The 21,115-nt window shown below is 36.3% G+C and overlaps 1 protein-coding gene across 3 annotated transcripts in view; it reads right to left on the reverse strand.

Annotated features, from left to right (window-relative positions):
- CNST (consortin, connexin sorting protein) overlaps positions 1-21,115 on the reverse strand; it is a 118,565-nt gene that overhangs the window by 30,886 nt on the left and 66,564 nt on the right. For all 3 annotated transcript variants that reach the window (XM_029229312.1, XM_029229309.1, XM_029229311.1), the window contains exons 3-8: positions 20,188-20,393; positions 11,621-11,651; positions 9,751-9,837; positions 9,192-9,306; positions 6,372-6,393; positions 6,102-6,198 (exon numbers count right to left, since the gene is read on the reverse strand). In XM_029229312.1, coding sequence (XP_029085145.1) covers positions 6,102-6,198; positions 6,372-6,393; positions 9,192-9,306; positions 9,751-9,837; positions 11,621-11,651; positions 20,188-20,393 — 558 coding nt within the window. The remainder of the gene's footprint in view (positions 1-6,101; positions 6,199-6,371; positions 6,394-9,191; positions 9,307-9,750; positions 9,838-11,620; positions 11,652-20,187; positions 20,394-21,115) is intronic.

Consider the following 21,115-nt stretch of genomic DNA (forward strand, 5'->3'; position numbering starts at 1 on the left):
TGCAGGACGTCAGAGCAAAGAGGGCCCCTGCCAGATGGAAAGGGGGCCAAGCTCTCCTCCACAAGTTCCCAGTACCCAAAGGTTCAGAAGGCGGCCCTCAAAACACATCCATAGAATTCAGAGAGTAAATAGCATAAACACAGGGCGGAGAGGGCCTCACATCAGAGGAACGGGGTGTGCTGTCTCTAGCTGAGGGCCAGTTACCTAAAGGACCACAGATGTCTAGGAGAGCAACTTGGAAGTAAGCGCCTCCTCAGTTGGTCCTGCCGGAGCCACCACACGTCCCCATAGCCTGGATTCCGTCCTATGCACTAATCTAGCTAGCTTCACCAGAGAGCAGGCCATGCTCCCAGCCCCTGCAGAGCTGGTGGACAGAGAAGAGCTTTGAATAAAATGAGATTTAAGTGTTATGGTAAAGTTTGGAATTGAAAAGGACTAAGTCATAAAGAATCAAAATGAGACTATTTAATAGCTATAAGTGACTGAAAAGTTAGAGAATCAGCTTGAGACGCCATTACATGAGTAGAAAGTGACGTGGCTGACTATAGTTACTTAGACAAAATACAAGTCACTTTAAGTACCGTTTCTAATGAAGCAAGATACCACTTAAGTGGTGTGTAATAAAGACTACGCATAGGTACAATGCATTACTTATAAATACTGGCCTGAAAACAGTTGCTTCATTCCACTATTAGAAACAATATAAAATATGAAAAAAAGTAGTAATTTAAGATGCAAAGGGCAAGAGTTTCAGACTAGATCAGGTGAGTAGCTATAGTTTGTTTGACGCCATATAAAATCTAAGTGATATTTTTAATACATATTCAGTCTCCAAATCACACATAATATATGCTATTCTATAATTTGTTGTATCAAATCATGCTTTTGGGGAAAAACTTAAAACCTGTCCTTACAGGTAATGAAAAACAGTCTGCTGCCTTACCCTCCCATCTGTCTGATTCCTGCTCTCTAGGGGCAGCCAATTTTCAATTCCTTTAGCTGTTTCTTCTCATATTTACTCTCCATTTCTAGATAAGACTTACATTGTTATTTATTGACTTTTCAGTTTTAGAGAACACCTACTGACTTCCTACTATGGAAGAGAGTTAGCTCTCATGGTTCCTTTCCCCAACAATGATGTTTTCTTTCTTCTCCTCTAGCTCCCATTACAATTCAACACAATTCTGGGGCAAATCAATATTCAAATGCTTATGTTACTATGGCTTTGTAAGTATTATTCACAACTGACCCACACTATGTACTCTGATACGTCTTCCTTTCTCATTTATGCTTTGTTTTCCTTGGTGTTGATAACTGCCTCATTACTTCATTAAAAAAAAAACTTTACCTATGTGTCTTCAAACTCTGACAGATGTACAACTACGGCATATGTACCAACAGATAATCCATCAGTTTTAAAACATATCCTTCTTGAGTCCCTGACCTGGAACTCCTCTCCAGGGCTGCTACACAGGTATCATCCTGGAATTTCCTTTCCCAGTGATCCCAGGAATTCATTTTGGCTCTATTTTGGAAACCTTGTTTTCTCTGAATCCCAGGTCTTCCTCTTTGTTTATTCTCTCTTAGTAGAACATTTCCTAAGAAAAGGTACATGGAAGGTAAACTTTCTAAGGTTATTCACATCTGAAAGTCTTTACTTCTTCACCCCTGACTAAAACTTTGGTTGGGTAAAGTTTTCTAGGTTAGAAATCATGCTCTCTCGCAATTTTGAAGGCACTGCTGTATTGTGTCTAGCTTCCAACAGGCCTCCGATTCGGTAGAAGGGGAATATAAAGGTCTAAATGCTTCTTGTACAGTCTTTTAGCCCAACTTTAAACCCTTAAATTTAGAGGTACCCTCTGTGCTTCCAATTCCCAAAACTTCCCAAGCAGAAATCAACCTTTTCCCTGTAGACACTTAGTTTCTGGCTTTCTCTGGTATGTTAAGCCAGGTGTCACCCATCTATCTGCTTTCCAGCTTCCAAAATTTTCTGGATGTCATATCTGCTGCTGGGTCCTTGCCAGTTCTGTCCTTCTGGCTTTCTGCCTTTAAGGATCCCCTTCAGATATTTTAATAGTGTTCCAAAAAAAAAGTGGAAGTAAACGTTTGATCCACTATGTTTAACCAAAAATATTTTCTGAATTTTCTACAAGTATGTATCATAGTACAAAACTTATTGTTAATGTTTCTGTTAATATTAACATGAATTTCTGTTAATTGGTTCTCCTGAACCCAAAGATCTAGTGAGGTAAGTTTACTAATCCCTATTGCATTGACTTAAGATGTACTAAAAAAAAAATTCTACTCTGATGAAATAAAAATGGAATAAAAGCTGAGTGTATGACAGATACTTAATAATACCAAATTAAAGAGGTAGTTCTAAAATGAGAAGTTAGATTTAAACCTAAGTTCTAACACATGCTCTACAAATGCACATACCTTTGCGTTACTCTCTCATCTCCCATTCCCCCATGAATTCTCTTTAGGGAAAAATCCCCTATACAATACATGATGTGAGACTAAAGCATTCATGAATTAACACATTTCTTATATTTTCTGAGTATCTCATTAATTATCATCAGGTAAAAACATCTGAGTGATATCAGGCTTGAAAAAGAAATTTTCAATGTTAATATCTATTTTAGTAGATGGAAAGAAATGTGCCTAAATTAAGTCTGAACTGTTGGTAATAGTATAAATTAGTACAACTTCTACAGAGGCTAATTCTAAACTAAAAATGTACATACTCAGTCATCAGGGAAAAGCAAGGTAAAACCACAATGACATTCATATCCACTAAATGACTTAAAAAAAAAAGACTTAAAAAAGAAAAGACATTCATATCCACTAAATGACTTAAAAAAAAAAAAAAGAACATTAAATGTCAGCAAGGATGTGGAACAACTGGAATTCTCATATATTGCTGGTGGGGTATAAAATAGGACAAGAGCGTTGGAGAACTATTTGACAGTTTTTTAGAAAGCTAAACATGTACCTTCCCTATGACCCAATAACTCCACCCTAAGTTCTTTACCCAAGAGAAATAAAAACATGTATCTACAAAAAAACCTTCCTACCGTTTTATTCATGATATCTCCAACTTGGAAACAACCCAAATATCTATCAACAGGTGTATGGATAAATAAATTGTGGTACGGTCAAAAAGTGGAATACTACTCAGCAATGAAAGGAAATGAATTAATGATACATACAACAATATGGGAGGCTCTCAAAAAAAAAGGATGCTGAACAATTCTACTTATATTACATTCTAAAACAGGGAAAACCCACTGATAATAAGAGAAAGCACTGGGTTGCCTGGGACTGGAGGTGGGAGGGACTGAGTGTAAGAGGGCTGGGAGAAAGATTTTGGAGTGATGAATATGTTCCATATCTTGACTGGGGTAGTAGTTACATGAGTGTATACAGTTGTCAAATCTCATCAAATTATACACTTAAAATGGGTACATTTTATTGTATGGAAATTGTACTTCAATAAAGTTGATTTAAAAATGGGAAGGGAATGATAAATAGAGAACTCAGGATAATGGTTACCTCAGGAATGGAGTGAAGCAGGTGATGGGATAGAGAGGAACACAAAGGTAGCTGTAACAGAACTGACAATTTAGTCCCTTGTTAGGTACAAGGTTCACAGGTCTTCATTTTTCTATCAATTGTTAAAATGTATGTACATTTCATATTATTTTTACATATAAAATATTACTTAATAAAAATGAATTAAAATATAAATTAATAAAAACACATGGGCTTCAGGGTCAGAAAAATAGGGTTTAGCTTTGTGTTCTAATTAGTTCTGTTCCGGAATAAGTCACTTACCTTCCTTGAGTTTCTTAAAATGATTTAGCCTACCTTAAATTGGTTGTTAGGAGGAAAAGATGAGATAATATACATAAAAGTATTTTGAAAATATAAAATACTACATAAATTACTTGAAGACTTTAATAATGATAGAATAATTAGAAAAGTAGCAATGAATAACACATAGAGAACATTAATGGAATACTAGTAGTAGGGGGTAGTGATAACATGAGGAGGAAGTGGTGGAGGAAGAGTAATGAGAGCAGTGAGCACATATTTTTCTTACCTTATGCCAGGTACTGTTTTAAACTTTAATGAAATTACTAATTTAATCCTCATAAGAATCCTATGAGGTAAGAACTATTAATGTCCACCTTTTGGAGCTGAGGAAAGGGAGGGACAGAGAAATTAGGCAACTTGCTTATGGTCACACAACTTTTTTTTTTTTTTTTGGCTGCACCGTGTAGCATGCAGGATCTTAGTTCCCCAACCAGGGATGGAACCCATGTGCCCTGCATTGGGAGTGTGAAGTCTTAACCACTGGACCACCAGGGAAGTCTCTTAGGGTCACACAACTTCAAGTGGTGGAGAGAGGGATTCAAACCAGAAAAGTTTGGTGCCAGAAACAATGTCTTTAACCACCACACACACAAAAAAGCAAGTTACTTATTATATAAGGAGCTTAAGACCAAGATATGTAGAGAGAAAGAAAAGGGAAAGTCTACACTGTAGAACATGTAAGACATTAGAAATAAGGAATATGGGGTAAAACAAGGACAATATATTAAATACAAATCATTTAAAGTAATATTTTCATATTTCTTTCTCTCATATTCTTTCTTACATTTCTATGTATTTATTCATAGAATAACCAATCTGAGTAGGCTCATTATGAGACATTTGACATTTTTCCTTAAAAGATATTATTTTATCAGACTTGGCAAGATTTCCTTCTCCAGAATTTAGTCCACACCCTCCCCATAAAATGGCTATTAATGAAATGTCTGCATTGTGCAAGTCTTTGAAAATCCACACAACTTACTTAGCAGAAGTATGCTGCAATTTAATTAGAAACCAGAAGACCCAGGTTCCAGTTGTGAATCAAAGCGCCAAGCAAGTGACTTATATGTGGTATCTCAGTTTCCTGTCTGTGCCACCTATCTTGCAGTAAAGGCCAAGCTAGAAGTAGTGCCAAGCTAGGGCTAGGCAGTGTCAGACTCAAACAATCAGCATGTAATAACAGCCTTCTTCCCAATGTGCACAGCAAAGAGACACATTCACACCCAAACTAGGTGACTATTTTGTGACTTTTTCCCCTAAGATTTTTATGAAGCTCATTGTATTCTGATTTCCAAAATAAAAATGACTGGGAAAAAGAGACAGGAAGAACAGAATATAGTAGGATTGACCTAAGGCAACCCAAATTTGCCTCATAAGAGAAGAGGGGATAAAATAAGATTTAGGGGGAAAAAAACGTAAAGAGAAAAAAGCAAGTGAAATTGCAGGCATCATCGTCGTCATCTTACCTCTTCAGGCACCTCAAGTCAAAAGACCTGATGCTGCCTGTTTACTATCAGGGCTCTCAGGCCCAGGAACATAAAGCCCAGGAATATAAATTAGTACTAAAATCATAAACAAGGAAAAATAAATGCCCTAAAACATATTTATTTATCTTTATTTTCTGAAGTTTTTATAATGAACATACGTTACTACTGTAAGAAAAAATATTTCTAGAAATCTTTAACTTTTGACATAAGACACAGTGCTATAAAATATACTATGAATGCTATAGAAATATATATGTACAAATTAAAGTATACCATATGTTAGTCAACAAAAAAAGGGAAAGAATAAATTACTATAGATAAACTCTAAGGATACAGAGCTTATCTTGATAATATCTAGATTTACAGAAAAAATTTCTGATAAAGTTTGTACAAAAATTGATTTTTTTTAACAGAAAGGGATGTCTGAATACACTAAAACCAATTCTATTTCAGAGCTTATTTGTACAATCTTGTCATATTCTGTTAGACACATATAACCACCTACTGAAAACATGAAATAATTTTATGTTTTTACAAGAATTCAGATTTTATCATTCCTACTACTAGATATCTAAAAATAGAATTACACAATGTAAAAAAATCTTGCTTTGCTATTTGTGCAGGAGAGGTATATGCAAAAAAACTCCTTCACAGCAACTCAGATTAACACTTGTAGAATATTTATTATAAGAGGCAGGCATATCTCTTATATCCCCCTGTAATTTAAAAACATACCCGGCTCTTTGGCTGTAGCTCCTCTTTCCTTTGGATCTTCAGATACTATTAACTGCGTAAAGCATTTCCTTCCCAGGGGCTTCTGTACAGCTGCTATCTAAAAAGTTTTTTAAAAAGAAGAAGAAGGAAAAATAAAACTTTGGAGGAAACTATTACATTAAATTAGAAAGCTGAAAATAATTTGAGAAAGGTTTCATTATTTTCTAAAACAGTCCATACAACAAACATGACACATTTTTCCTATAGACATTTTCAAAGAAAATCTCTTACCTTATGTTTGGATAAAAGAGGACTGTAGAAAAAAAGAGAGAAAAAAAAGAATTAAAAAAAAATTACAGCAGCAATATGCTTCCAAACAAATGTCACTGAAAGGGCTGTTAAAAAAAAAAAAAAATAGAGCTTCTCTGGATTCTAATATTAGCACAGAACATTTCCACTGCTGAAACATCACCACTGGTTCACATAGTTCAAAGTGCAGCTATCTCATGTGTTAATCTCCTTAGATGGCCAATAACTAATGAAAACCTCCATAGAAGCTATAAATACTGAGATTCGGGGGGAAAAGTGTCAACCTTTTGCTAATAATGTATTTCAAGAGCATTTCACAGATATTATTAAAATTTTAGTTTATGTTATTATAGTCTAAAATTATGGTGGAAGATAATTTTATATGCATTATCCATAGAAAAGGATAACAAAAGTAATCTTTAAATATTATACTTTAGGAAATACCCAAGATAAAAGAATGCATATATTCACCACAAAGCATACACAAAAATGTTCACAGCCATTTTATTCATACAATTCAAAAACTGGAAACAAACCAAATGTCTATTAACAATATAATGGATAAATAAATTGCTGCATAGTCATATAATGAATACACACAGCAGTAAAGCAGAGCAAGTTACCATAACATGTAACAATATGTAACACCAACATAACCATGGGCAAAAAGAAGCTAGATACAAAAATCTACTCTGTGTGATTACATTTATATTAAATTACAGAACAGACAAACACACTGTTATAGAACTCAGACAGTAGTTACTTTGGGAGATGGGTACTGACTTTGTACAGAAATTAGGGAGATTTCTGAGGGGCTGGACTGTCCTGTATCTTGGTCAGACTGGTAGTTACACTATGTATCTGTACATGTACAAATTCATCAAGCTGGGTACTTTAATGTATGTATAACTCAAAAATATCTTTTATATTAAAAATTTTAGGAGTATAATTTTGGGAAATTATCAAATTTAAAGCATAAAAATTTGGGGTTTTGTTTCCTATACTATCCACTGTTCATTAGCCAGAAATTCTCTAGTGATCTGAAGCAATGTGACTAGCCTTTAAATTGTGTGTTGGCAAGTTACCTTATATTTAAAAAGAGAAAAAAGAAAAGAAAAAAAAAGTCATGCTCATATTAGGTTAAAAAAATTTGTTTTTAAATAATTAAAACATTTGTAACACATTAAAAAATTATTAGTTCCATGGGAAGGGCAGAAAAAGTGTCTATATTGAAATTGTGAAAGTAAGAAAACAATCTCCACAGTATGGAGGTTCCTTAAAAAACTACAAATAGAACTACCATATGACCCATCAATCCCACTACTGGGCATATACCCTGAGAAAACCATAATTCATAATTTGGTCATGTACCAAAATGTTCATTGCAGCTCTATTTACAATAGCCTGGAGATGGAAACAACCTAAGTGTCCATCATCGGATGAATGGATAAAGAAGATGTGGCACATATATACAATGGAATATTACTCAGCCATAAAAAGAAATGAAATTGAGCTATTTGTAATGAGGTAGATAGACCTAGAGTCTGTCATACAGAGTGAAGTAAGTCAGAAAGAGAAAGACAAATACTGTATGCTAACACATATATATGGAATTTAAGAAAAAAAAATGTCATGAAGAACCTAGGGGTAAGACAGGAATAAAGACACAGACCTACTAGAGAATGGACTTGAGGATATGGGGAGGGGGAAGGGTAAGCTGTGACAAAGCGAGAGAGAGGATGAACATATATACACTACCAAACGTAAGGTAGATAGCTAGTGGGAAGCAGCCGCATAGCACAGGGAGATCAGCTCGGTGCTTTGTGACCGCCTGGAGGGGTGGGATAGGGAGGGTGGGAGGGAGGGAGACACTAGAGGGAAGAGATATGGGAACATATGTATATGTATAACTGATTTATTTTGTTATAAAGCAGAAACTAACCATTGTAAAGCAATTATACTCCAATAAAGATGTAAAAAAAAAGAAAGAAAAGAAAAAAAAAGATAACAATCTCCTTTATCCATTTTAAAAGATTCCGTTGTTTAAAACCTCTACAAAGTCAAAAGTTAACCTATTTAACTCACTAAGAATTAGGTTATAATGCAAAACCCATACAAATACTGTTTCAAAGGTTCAAATTGACTAACACAAGAAAATTGTACATCCCAGAAATCTGCACTTGTTTAATCACTATAATGTTCCCTCACCTTTAAAATTCTGAGTCTTCAAATAATGAATTAAAAAATATATTTAAGTTCTTTATTATTACTATATTGTTTTAAAAATCCAACTCTTTGATATAAATCAAACAATTTAAAATTATCTGGTAAATGGAGTTTTCCTTCTACAGTATTTTGGTTAAATACCATAGTGCATTCGCTTTCCAGTATTAGACTACTCTTAAAAATGTGTTTTTACTATAACATAGTATAGTAAAAACATAGAAACACTGACAAACATACAAACATTGAAAAACAATTATAATAAAAAATGCTAACACAAATTTTTCCATCTGAATCGCCTAATCTCTTAACCAAAAAGTAATCGAAATTAGAAGTTACATTTAAAAATTTCTAATTAGAAGGTGCTTTGAATTTTGTAAAGTAGACCTTTCGCTGAGTTTAGTGTAAGAAACAGATAAAAGCTGAGAAAGGAACCTAATCATTTTATCAATTTTAATTTCTCCAGTTGAAAGCATTAACAAAACAAAGAAATGAATCTTGTATTTCAAATATTCAATGCTATAGTGCTTCTTCAATATTCTATTCAAACTCATTGTAAACAAATACTGAAGTACTTACTCTTGATGTGTTGTGCAAAATTTAGCAAGCCGTTCAAAATCCTCACCATTAAATCCTTTTTCTGAGTTCCTCAAAGATGTAACTGTATGTGGTTGTACAGTTTTCCATTTTGTTTCTAAATTTAAAATATTTGTCAGTCACTGGCTGTTACAAAACATGTTTAGGAGGGAAAAAATAGATAACTGGCACCACTGATAAACATCATCATGCAAAAGTATCTTCTCAACCCCAAAGTTAACACAGAAATAGCTAAGTGATTACTTTTCATTCTAAGTAAATATTATCCCAGAGACTAAATTAGCCAATAGGGCATACAAAGGGATCAGAAGAAATGCAAACAGTTGCAAGTGTTCTTTTCTTGGCACTGATATGAAGAACAAAATACAAAGAGAAAAATTTTCTTACAGTGACATAAACTTGTGCTAAAAATGCTACTTTCTTTGCAACATTAACTTGACTAGAAACGTCTATTTCCTAAAACTAGGTCAAATATGTTAACTTTCTAGAGAGCAACTTGTTAGATTATTGATAATTCCACATTCTGTTAGTCTGTACTCACCCCACTGTTCTTGAATGGCAGAAAGATTTGCGAGCAATTGCTCATGATACAGTCGTTCGAGCTGAATGAATTTCATTGCTTTCTCATCTGAATAGAAAATTTGAGGAAAATAGAAATCCAGCCTAAAGAATAATGTCCTATATCAGTTGATAAATTTGAAGCTTACCAAAAAATGAGAGGACTCTAAATACTTTTAAATTTAAACAAAACTTAAGTAAGGTTTCTTGGTTTTGAAGTAGGTAAATTTTAATGTAGCATATCATGCAGTAGCTACCTGGGTTCTATTCTATCAGCAAACAGTAGAAATAAAAAGAAGGTTTTAACGTTCAAGGAATGGCTGCTTGCTAATAATATCTCTAGGAGAGTCAATTAAATATAATTTAATTAGAAATAGGACCCATGTGGAATCCTGTATCTAAGTGTTCCCCCCCCTTTTTTTCTCTCCTTATATTACCTTCTGTCAAGCAACTATGTTACCCTCTAGTCAAATGTTTGTTTCTGATTTCAACTGCCTGTGATCCTTTACTTATTTCTCACCAAACACTTAAAAAAAATTAACTTGCCACAGTGATTTTCATAGTTATGTGCTTCTGCTTTTTTGGTAGATTTTCTTATAAACTGCTGTCTTCTCCATCTGTATCACACATTTAGCATCACATGAGGTCATAATAAATTGTGCAACTGTCTACCTTCCTTTGGGCCATGTTCTAAATGTTGACCCAGAAAGAAGGAAGAGAAAAAACTCACTGTTTTAGCTTTTTGTCCTTCCCATGATCACTCAGAGGTTTAATTCTCTCTCTCATTTGTAGTCTTAAAAGATATGCCAGGAATCATAAAATAGGTCAGGGAGAAGCAGAGACAATTCCATTTTCCTCTGTGCATGGCTTAAAAGTATACCAATGTTTCTCAAACTTTACTGAACATAAAAAGTATTTGAAAATCTTGCTAAAATAGAGATTCATGGGTCTGATCCCCAGAAGCTCTGATTCTAAGGCCCATGAATTTTCGTTTCTAAGAAGCTCCCAGGGATGCTGATGCTGATCTGAACTGCACTACATCATACTCATTATTTGGGTAGCTCTAGCTTCCTTTCCATAAGAATTTGATTTCCTACATACTGAGAAATGAACTGCCACTGTCTGAAGTTTCATTTCGTAGTTTACTGGATAGGGTTCAGGATGATAACGGCTTATCCCTCAATCTGTGGTGAAAGTCAATAAGGTTAGGAGGAAAAAGAAATCACACAAATAGGGAAATAGAGATACTTAGGATACATTCTTTCTAGAGAATATATTGGGCCATCTTTCAAAAACAATTTCAAATGAGGAAAATTTAAAAGCTAAGGGAATAAATCTTTCCTATACAAAAGTTAACATGCAGTCTCCTTTGAGAACATTTATTCTGTTTATTACTAGTGAAGAACTCAATCTTCCCTTTACTGATATATAGCTACAATAAGACAGTTATGAGATTTACTATGTATAATACACTTGACAGACTCTTAACATACGAATATTACTTGACTTGTACTTCTGTTTAATTCAAAAGAAAAAAAATTCAATGGGTTTTTTTTTGTTGTTTGTTTTTTGCAACATGCTTTCCCCCCTCCCCCCAACACACAAATATTTAGATTTTGGTAAAATTAGGGCTTGTTCATGGGAGGTCAAATTTGGGTGCTTCTAGAGAATTTTCTGGAGTGACAAATTCCCTACATCTTGTTTTCTGAGATGGTTACACTGGCGCATACAACAATTAAAACCCAGTGAAAACAACAGATTATACATTTCATTGTACGTAAATCTCAGTTTTTAAAAATGGGCAGTTCTCTAAGAAATCTGTGAATTTCTTCTTGTAATTAAGAAAAGGATACAGTCCTCCTCCTGAAAATAGGACTCTGCTATCTGTTAAAAACAAATAAAAAACAGAGGAAATTAAATTAACATTTGGATGAAAAGACAAATTTAGAAGAAACCAAGACCTTGAAATTCTCAAAGTCTTTGATATTGAGCTAAGAAAACTCTTATTTAACTACATTCGCCAGTTCAGAAAAAATCAGACTGTAGGCACAGGACACATTTCTGAAGTCACTTATCTCAAGAAAAGCAAACATAGACATTCTTTGGTCCATATACAATCTCATTCTTCCTACTCTATTTCAAGTCAAAGCAAACATCACTGATTCATTAGAGTTTACAAGTAAGAACTCTAAACAATGAAGGAAATGCTACTGAGGCTTATAAAAGTATATTATGAGTGAAAGGATGACTTTATCGTAAATTAAAAAGTTGAAATATGTCATGTCACATGAAATCTTAAAACCTATTCATTTCATTTCTGTTTCACAAACTACCTCATGGGACACTGATTTTTCATTCTTTTTTGATATTTCAGAAAAGGACAGACCAAGTGCTAATAGTTGAGCAATGATCTTTGGAATATATACAAAGTGCTGCACAGTATAAAGGGCACTGGATGGGAGGGTGGGGTCCAGAGACTCATGATCTGGACCCAGTTGAGGCTTATCACTTAGCAGATTCATTCTAGGGCACCTCTAAATTTAAAAATTCTTTTATTCTAAAAACTTTGGGATCTTTTATTTAGATCTTCATTTAGATATAGCATTTATAAATAGAATAGTAAAACCGAAAGTATTCACTGAGAAATATTTTCATAAATTGACTACTGTCATATTTAAAATATTTCATTAAGTACTTTACACTTTCAAACAGTTTCCACTGATTTTTAGTAAGTCTCTAGTGAAAAAGGTATTCCATTTATAGATCACTATCTCCATTTTCCAGGTAGCTGCCAAGGCAAAGAGCAATAAAGCACTTGTCAAACCTATAAGCTAGCAATAAAAAGGAATGGTCTTTCCCAAATCCCACAGTGGAAAAAGGATAGTTTTAAAGGAAATATTTGCCTAGCTTAAAATTTATTCTATATATCTAACATTCTTCCAGGAGCAACATACAATATAGATGTACTCAATCACCTCTTTGTAAACTGTTAATCAATTAGCTTTCAGATTTCCGTGACAGTTCTAGTACCATAAGTGCAACCAAAAAGACAGGGTCATGGGACTTCCCTGGTGGCGCAGTGGTTAAGAGTCTGCCTGCCAATGCAGGGGACACAAGTTTGAGGCCTGGTCTGGGAAGATCCCACATGCCATGGAGCAACTAAGCCCGTGCACCACAACTACTGAGCCTGCGCTCTAGAGCCAGCGAGCCACAACTACTGAGCCTGCAAGCCACAGCTACTTAAGCCTGCATGCCTAGAGCCCGTGCTCCACCGCAATAAGAAGCCTGCGCACCGCAACGGAGAATAGACCCCACGCACAGCAACGAAGACCCAACGCAGCCAAAAATAAATAAATAAATTTATATATATATATATATATATATATATATATATATATAAAAAGACAGGGTCATGAAACCCAAGGTCTCAAAAATAAAAGACATTTCCAAGGTGAAAGGGCAGCTTGAAAAATAAATATACAGATCATATCCCCTATAAAAACCTACCCCTGGCAAGTCTAGCAGGGCAAAAGAAAATGTGATTTTCTTTGATGCCCCATATGTCTAGATCTGGGAGGTAGCCTGGTATAACAGAAAAACGTGAGGTTTGAAAGTGAATAACCTGACTGCGTTCTAGTCCAAGCTTTGCCACTACCAGCTGTGTGACCCTGGACATGTTGAGTCTCAAACTCAGCTTCCTTATCTGTAAAATAGGGACAATAATACCTACAACTCTGAGACATGGCTGCTGTAAGGACTAAGTGAGGGAATGTGCATCTAGCACAGTGCCCAGCACATAGCAGTAAGTGCTTAAAATGGTTTTCGAGTCTGACTCTGGACTAGAAGTGAGAGAGGCAGAGTAGAATTATGTGAAGAAGTAAGTTGAAAATCACTCTGGGATGGTAATAATTTTAAGGTTCTCCTGGTTTCAGGCTTCTTTTACCTACCAGAAACAAAAGAAAGGGAATTAGGAAGGTGTAGTTTTTCGTCCATAGTCTTACAGAGTGGCTTCAAGGATCCCAGCGGAGACATATCCTGCCTGAGTCTGAGATGAGTTTCAGTATAAGCTCACTGAGCACAGAGTACAGCACTTGATCTTTTTCTTCTTACTTCTATATGAGAAACTTCTAAGTTTATGACTTCAGTTACATATTTAAAGCTAACCTGCAGTCATATTAACTAAGTCAGTGTAGGAAGATTACTCAAACCCAAGAAAAATAATTTTTAAATGCAATCTTCAAGAGTTCCAAGAGCTAAAAGTTAAGTGTATATCTAAAGTAATCGTAGTCATTATATCAAATGGCCTTTAGCATATATTCATCCATATAATATCATGTTAAAAATAATATAATTGTCTGGGCTTCCCTGGTGGCACAGTGGTTGAGAGTCCACCTGCCGATGCAGGGGACACGGGTTCGTGCCCCGGTCTGGGAAGATCCCACATGCTGCGGAGCGGCTGGGCCCGTGAGCCATGGCCGCTGAGCCTGCGCGGCTGGAGCCTGTGCTCTGCAACGGGGGGGGCCAAAAAAGGGAGAGGCCCCCGAAAAAAAAAAAAAAAAAAAAAAAAAAAAAATATATATATATATAATTGTCCCCTAATTAACTCTTCCCATCCATACTTCCTTATTTCTGTTAGTGGTACTACCATTCCTTTCAACTGGATATCCTAGCCTTATGCCTGAATTATAAATTTCTTCTTTTAGCTCTTTTTTTTTTTTTTTTCTTTTGCGGTACACGGGCCTCTCACCGCTGTGGCCTCTCCCGTTGTGGAGCACAGGCCCCGGACACGCAGGCTCAGCGGCCATGGCTCACGGGCCCAGCCGCTCCGCGGCATTTGGGATCTTCCCAGACCGGGGCACGAACCCGTGTCTCCTACATCGGCAGGCAGACTCTCAACCACTGCGCCACCAGGGAAGCCCTAGCTCTTATTTTTATCAAGATTACACATGTATATGGTTTAAGGAGTCAAATAGTTCTATGAGGTGTGTTAAAAAAGGCCCTACCCTTCTTGCCCTATTCTCCTTTCTTCAGGAGCAAGCACATACTTAGATTTCTCTTATCTGTTTAAAAATATATTTTTTGCTGTATCTCTAAACATTATGCTTATATTTGCTATTTCTTGATTTTTTCAGTTTTAGAAAATGAGGATTGGGTCTTTTGCTCCTCCCCATCCAAACCCTACAAACATATACGACACACACTTTCTCTCACATATTCACCTATCCCATGTTATGATATTGTAGTAATAGGTAGATAAACATTTAATGTTTACCTTATTATGAGTTAAGCCAAGTAGTAAACTCATTATTTTTCCTTTCCTGAAAACTTTTTGTTTTTCCTGGAGTTTCTTTTTTTCCCTTTTTTTTTAAAAAAAAGTTTTCCATGCACTTATCACTTATACAACTCTAAATAGTCCACCAGGAGTCTAAATCTTCCCTCAATACATTCAGATACCGCAAATATTCAGAAATAGGAAAATGATATAAAAGTTCCTCCCCAGACCCTTCTGATCTGCTCAAATAGAAGTGGTTACTCTCTCCTTTTTGGTACAAAGCTGTCATCTTAGAATCTCCCTTCACCTCTCTCCTGGTAGCATCCCCAGTTTCCTATATCTCAATCTTCCTGTTCCTTGGTTTACTCCCTTGTTTTGATGGAGTACATCATCTAGCGGCTTCCTGAGAAAGGATGGAAAGGAAGTACCACAGACCCTGATGTAGGAACATTCTTGGTATATCTGACAAACTGCTAGGAGGCCAGTGTACCTGGAAAGGAGTGAACAAGAAGGAGAGTTTTAGGAATTAAGGCCTAAGAGGTAACATGGCCAAATCATGTAGGATCTTGTAGGCCATGGTAAGGGTTTTGGCTTTTACTCTGAATGAGAAGAGAAGTCAGTGGATGGCTTTGAGCAGAGAAGTAACATGATCTGACGTAACATTTTATCTGAATCACAATGACTGCTGTGTAGAGAGAAAAAAACCTAAATGGAAGTAAAGGTAAAGCAAGGAGGTTTCTACAATTAGTTTACTGCAAGAATCCAAGTGAGATTTGATAATATCTTGCACTGAGATGGTGGCAATGCAGGAGGTAAGAAGAGGTCAGAATCTGGATATATTTTGAAATAGAGTGGCAGGACTTGCTGACTGGATTTGGACGTGGGGGAAAGTGAAGGATGACTTCAAAGTATTTGGTCTCAGCAACTGGAGGGATGGAGTTGCCATTTAACAAAAGGGGGAAGACTAGGAAAGCAAAAGATTTTGGAGAAAAAAATCAAAGTTTGATTTTGGGCATCTTAAGTTTGAAATGCCCATGAGATGCCTCAGGAAGCTGGATGTTTAAGTCTGTAGTTCAGAATTGAATCCTGAAGCCCTTCAATGTTTAAGAATTAGTAAAACTTGGAGGACTCAACAAATGAGCCAGAGAAGGTATGTCCAGTGAGGTAAGATATAAAAGCCAAAAGTGAGGGGTCCTAAAAGGCAAAAAAAGAAAATGCTGTAAAATAGAGTATGTGGTCAACTTGTCAGAGATTCTGATACTTCCAGTAAGATGAAAACTGAGGACTGACCACTAGATTCGCATGGGCACGCAACATGGAGGTCACACCTGGCCTTTACAATGCAACTTTGATGGAGTAGTTGGCACAAAGGCCAGATTGGAGTGAGTTCAAAAGAGAACTGAGGGGCTTCCCTGGTGGCACAGTGGTTGAGAGTCCACCTGCCGATGCAGGGGACGCAGGTTCACACCCTGGTCCGGGAGGATCCTACATGCCGCAGAGCATCTAGGCCCGTGAGCCATGGCCGCTGAGCCTGCGCTCCGCAACGGGAGAGGCCACAACAGTGAGAGGCCCATGTATCACAAAAAAAAAAAAAAGAGAACTGAGTATGGAATGTTACCTAGGTAGAATTCTTGGCCAATATATTTCAACCTGAATCAAATCATGAAGAAATAATCAGGCAGATCCTAATCACGGGACATTTTACAAGAATTCTTGAGTCTTCAGAAGTGTCAATGTTATAAAAGTATAAACAAACAAGCAAATAAACAAAACAAAAGGCAGGGAATTGTTCTGGATTACCAAAGACTAAAGAATCTTCCCACTGTGTGCTCCTTCACTGGATCCTGGATCTGGGGAAAACTATTTATAAAGAATATTTGTGGAATAACTTGAGGGAAACAAATATAGGCTGTATGTTAAATAATATTAAACCAATGTCTCATTTCCTGGGGTTCATAATGGCATTGTAGGTTATGTAGGAGAGTATCATTGTTCTTGGGGAATTTATGCACAAGTATTGATATTTAAGGGTGAAGTGATATAATGCCTGAAAATTACTTTAAAATGTGTCAGTGGAAAATATGTGCGTGGAGAGGGGTTGGGGGGTAGGAGGAAAACGAAAATCTGGCAAAATGTCAACAACTGTCAATCCAAGTGAAAGGTACAGTATGAGAGTGGGAATTACTAAATAATGAAAAGAAGAAAAACTCACTCCACTTCTCCCTGATTTGTGTCTCCCTTGGGAGGTGACAGGATATTTTGTATTCTTGGGCTGAGGAAGGCAGCCATCAGCTGACTCCTGTTGCCCTGATGTCTCAGCTTACTGCAGGCTTCAGCATCTCTTTCCAACAAGCAATGTTTGAAGTAGTGACAGAGAAATATAGTTAAAATGCTTAATATTTATTTAGCTTTTATGTTAAGTGTACCAAGTACTATGTTAAGTACTTTTACTGCATTATTTCACTGAGTCCTCTACAACTTTACAGGAAAAGAAACTAAAAGCTACTTTGCTTGTTAGTGGTAGAGCCAAAGCTCATACTTTAAAACCATCACTATAGGGACTTCCCTGGTGGTTCAGTGGGCAGGGCTCTGCATTCCCAATGCAGTGGGCCCCGGTTCGATCCCTGGTTGGGGAACTAGATCCCGCATGCATGCCGCAATGAAGATCCCGCATGCTACAACTAAGACCCAGCGCAGCCTAAGTAAATATATTCTTTTTAATTAAATAAATTTTTAAAAAGTGGCATTAAAAAAAAAAAACTCACTATACTTTCTAAGCTCCTTTGCCAGGAGAGGACAGATTGCTGAGATATATAAGAAGCATAACATACGGGACCCAGCAAACTGACATGTTTCTGGGGGATGAAGGTAGAATTTTACTTTGAGACATAAAAAAAATAATCTTCATCTGATCAAGACTGTTATCGTCTTCCTGCCTAAAAATGTGATTTTCTACTAGATCTGCTTCAGCTGTAGGATCACCTGCCTGTAGAAAAGAGAATTCTTCTTACCTTTAATGTAATAGCCCAGTGACATAAACTGCTTGAAAAGATTTGACTACACTTGCTATTTCCATTTACTCCAAATGTCCTTTTCCCCAACTTTTTATCGAAATTCTACAGAAGAGTTCAAAGAACAGTAAAATCAACAGCCATATACCTTTTATTTAGATTCGTCAATTATTGACATTTCGCCAAATTTGCTTTCTCTCTCTGTCTTTCCCTCCCTTACATATATCTTCCCACTGAAATATCTTAAGCTGCAGGCATTGTATCACTTCACTCCTAAGTACTACTTGCACATGTATCTCCCAAGAATAAAGATACTCTCCCACATGACCTTCAATTCCATTATCAATCTCAAGAAACCTGACACCGATGCAACAGTATTATTTAATATACAGTCCATAGTCGAATTTCTCCCAAGCTGTCCCCAAAACAGATTCATTGAATGGAACTAACAAATTGTAGCCCTAGAATTATAAGGAACTTGCTTTGTGAGGGAGTCTGAGCCTCCCTACTTGTAAAGACGGTGGTAATAATTACCTCTCTAGATTGTTTGGAGAATGAAATAACAGTTAATGCAAATACCCTTTACAAACTCAATCCACTGTACAAATTCAAGGAAGGCTGAAAGATTAGAAAGCTGCCTTAATATTGGTGGTTCTCAACTACAGTTCTCAACTATGATAAACATATAGCATATATGTCAGTAACACATTAGAGGTCAAAAAGTAGTACACATTTTCTCAAAGGCATTCTTCAAGTCCACCAAGGAGGTAACATAAAGTTGTAAGAATATATGTTTTCCTGCCTTAGGACAAAAGTTGTTTTACTTCTTAAAAATTATTCACTGCTCACTGCAAAAGTTAAATGAAACAGGAGGAGTGAAATAAAAAGTGAAGCTTTTTCCACACCCATATACAAATTATTTTCATTTTAAAAGAAAATAAAACACAGCTCATAAATATCTTAATCTTTTTGGAATTATCTCTTGTGTATCTTCCTCATCACTGTCCTATAGATCTCCCAGTCTCCAGGCTCTCCATCTTCTAGCTTACCCTCCCAATCATCAAAAGAGTTATTTTTCTAAAATTCAAATTATGGCACCTGCATAATTAAAAGCTCTCAGCCTCGGGCTTCCCTGGTGGCACAGTGGTTAAGAATCTGCCTGCCAATGCAGGGAACACGGGTTCGAACCCTGGTCCAGGAAGATCCCACATGCTGCGGAGCAACTAAGCATGTGCACCACAACTACCGAGCCCACATGACACAACTACTGAAGCCCGTGTGCCTAGAGCCCATGCTCCCCAACAAAGAGAAGCCACCTCAATGAGAAGCCCGTGCACTGCAACGAAGAGCAGCCCCGGCTCACCACAACTAGAGAAAGCCCGCACACAGCAACGAAGACCCAATGCAGCCAAAAATAAATAAATAAATTTTTTTTAAAAAAGGCTCTCAGCCTCTAAAAGTAAGCCTTTAATGGCACAAGCTACGCAGTCTTAATTCCTGTCTCTTTTACATCTTAATCTTCAACAACATCCCTGTCTTTGCAGGGACTGTTCTCTCATTCTGTACCAGCTCACTTTGTTCATCTAGTGAGAGCCTGCCTACACATCCTGCAAAACCCAGCTCAAGAATCACCTTTTATTCCCCTAATGTCCAAAGGACAAAGTTAATCATGCATTTTGTGCTTCTGCTGAACCTTAAACACATATCTACTCTAATGCTTTGTGCAGACTTCTACAATTAGTTATCTACAAACTGTTTCTCCTATTCCACAGTGCCTCTCTTAAGGACATGCTCTGTTACATAATCTGTTTCCCTAGCGTCTAGCTTAGTTTTTGGTACCTTGTTGGTATTTTAATTAAGCACTCACTACATTCACTCTTATTTGTACACAGCTTACTCATTAAGCAAAAGAAGTTAGCAACAGTATGAACTATAGATTGATGATCCAAGCCAATGTGTGGCCACGAGTCAGTGATATGCCAAATTTCCTACCAGCCACTGATCCAGGGTCACCTCCTCTTGGACTCACCAATGACAGGTGGGGTAGAATCAATTACAGAGAATAGGATTTTAGATTATTACAAATATTGGTCCCAGAATTTCAGTGAGGCTGAAAGTGAAGTGTTTAACATGATACCTGATGAAGGCAAAGGGGAAGTGCTCTTGAATCCAACTGCTCAACTTCACCCCGTATAAGTGAGAACAGAGATTGCAGAACCAGCTTCGGGGCTTCTAGTTGATCATTAGCATTTACTTCTGCAGACTCTTCATCACTAACAGCATGTATGGCTGCATGTAATATATTTTCTTGCATAAAGGGTGTGGTATCTCCTGAAGAAAGTCCTTTGAGAGGTAAATAAAATGCCTATGTTAGGATAAATTTCCATCATGGTAAACACCTTAAAACAATTATGCCTGTTAATCATAAAATTTTCAAATAAAGCTAATTACATAAAAAAAAAACCCCACAGAAACCACAAGTTATTCTCCTCAATAAATTAAGATTGTGCTGACATCTGATTGCTTCTATTAGCGATTAGTTAATAGAAGCAATTCTATTAGATCTATATAACTTTTTTATTTATATTATAAATTAAGAATATAATTTATATTCTTAATTAAGAATTAAGAATATAAAAAAAGAGAGATCTAAAGAAAAGTAGGTTAAAACCTGACCAAAAACTCGATTCTCCCAAAGGAAAAACGAATTAACTATAATCTGAAGTCATGTCTTACGTAAAATGAAAGAACTAAATGGGAAGGTCAATGTATTTATCATATGAAAGGCTAAAGAATTTAAGCCTTCCTCTCTAAACTCTTGGTCTGATAACTTTAGAACTACTTCTGGATCCCAGCAGAGCAGAAGGAATTCAGATGTCCAGAGCTAATGGCCACAGAAGCTTTTTTCCTAATAAAAAGAAGTTAACACAAACTTGGGGGAAAAAAATCAGTGAATAAATCCTTGGCACACAGCTCCTGAAATGACACACCAAAGTTTTAAACTTTAAATGTTACACATTATAACTTCACCCTTCACTGAAATCTCAGCATCAGTTCTTATTTTC

Source organism: Monodon monoceros, unplaced genomic scaffold (genome assembly GCF_005190385.1).
Source record: "Monodon monoceros isolate NGI ecotype Baffin Bay Population unplaced genomic scaffold, NGI_Narwhal_1 Super_Scaffold_18, whole genome shotgun sequence".
NCBI classification, from domain to species: domain Eukaryota; kingdom Metazoa; phylum Chordata; class Mammalia; order Artiodactyla; family Monodontidae; genus Monodon; species Monodon monoceros.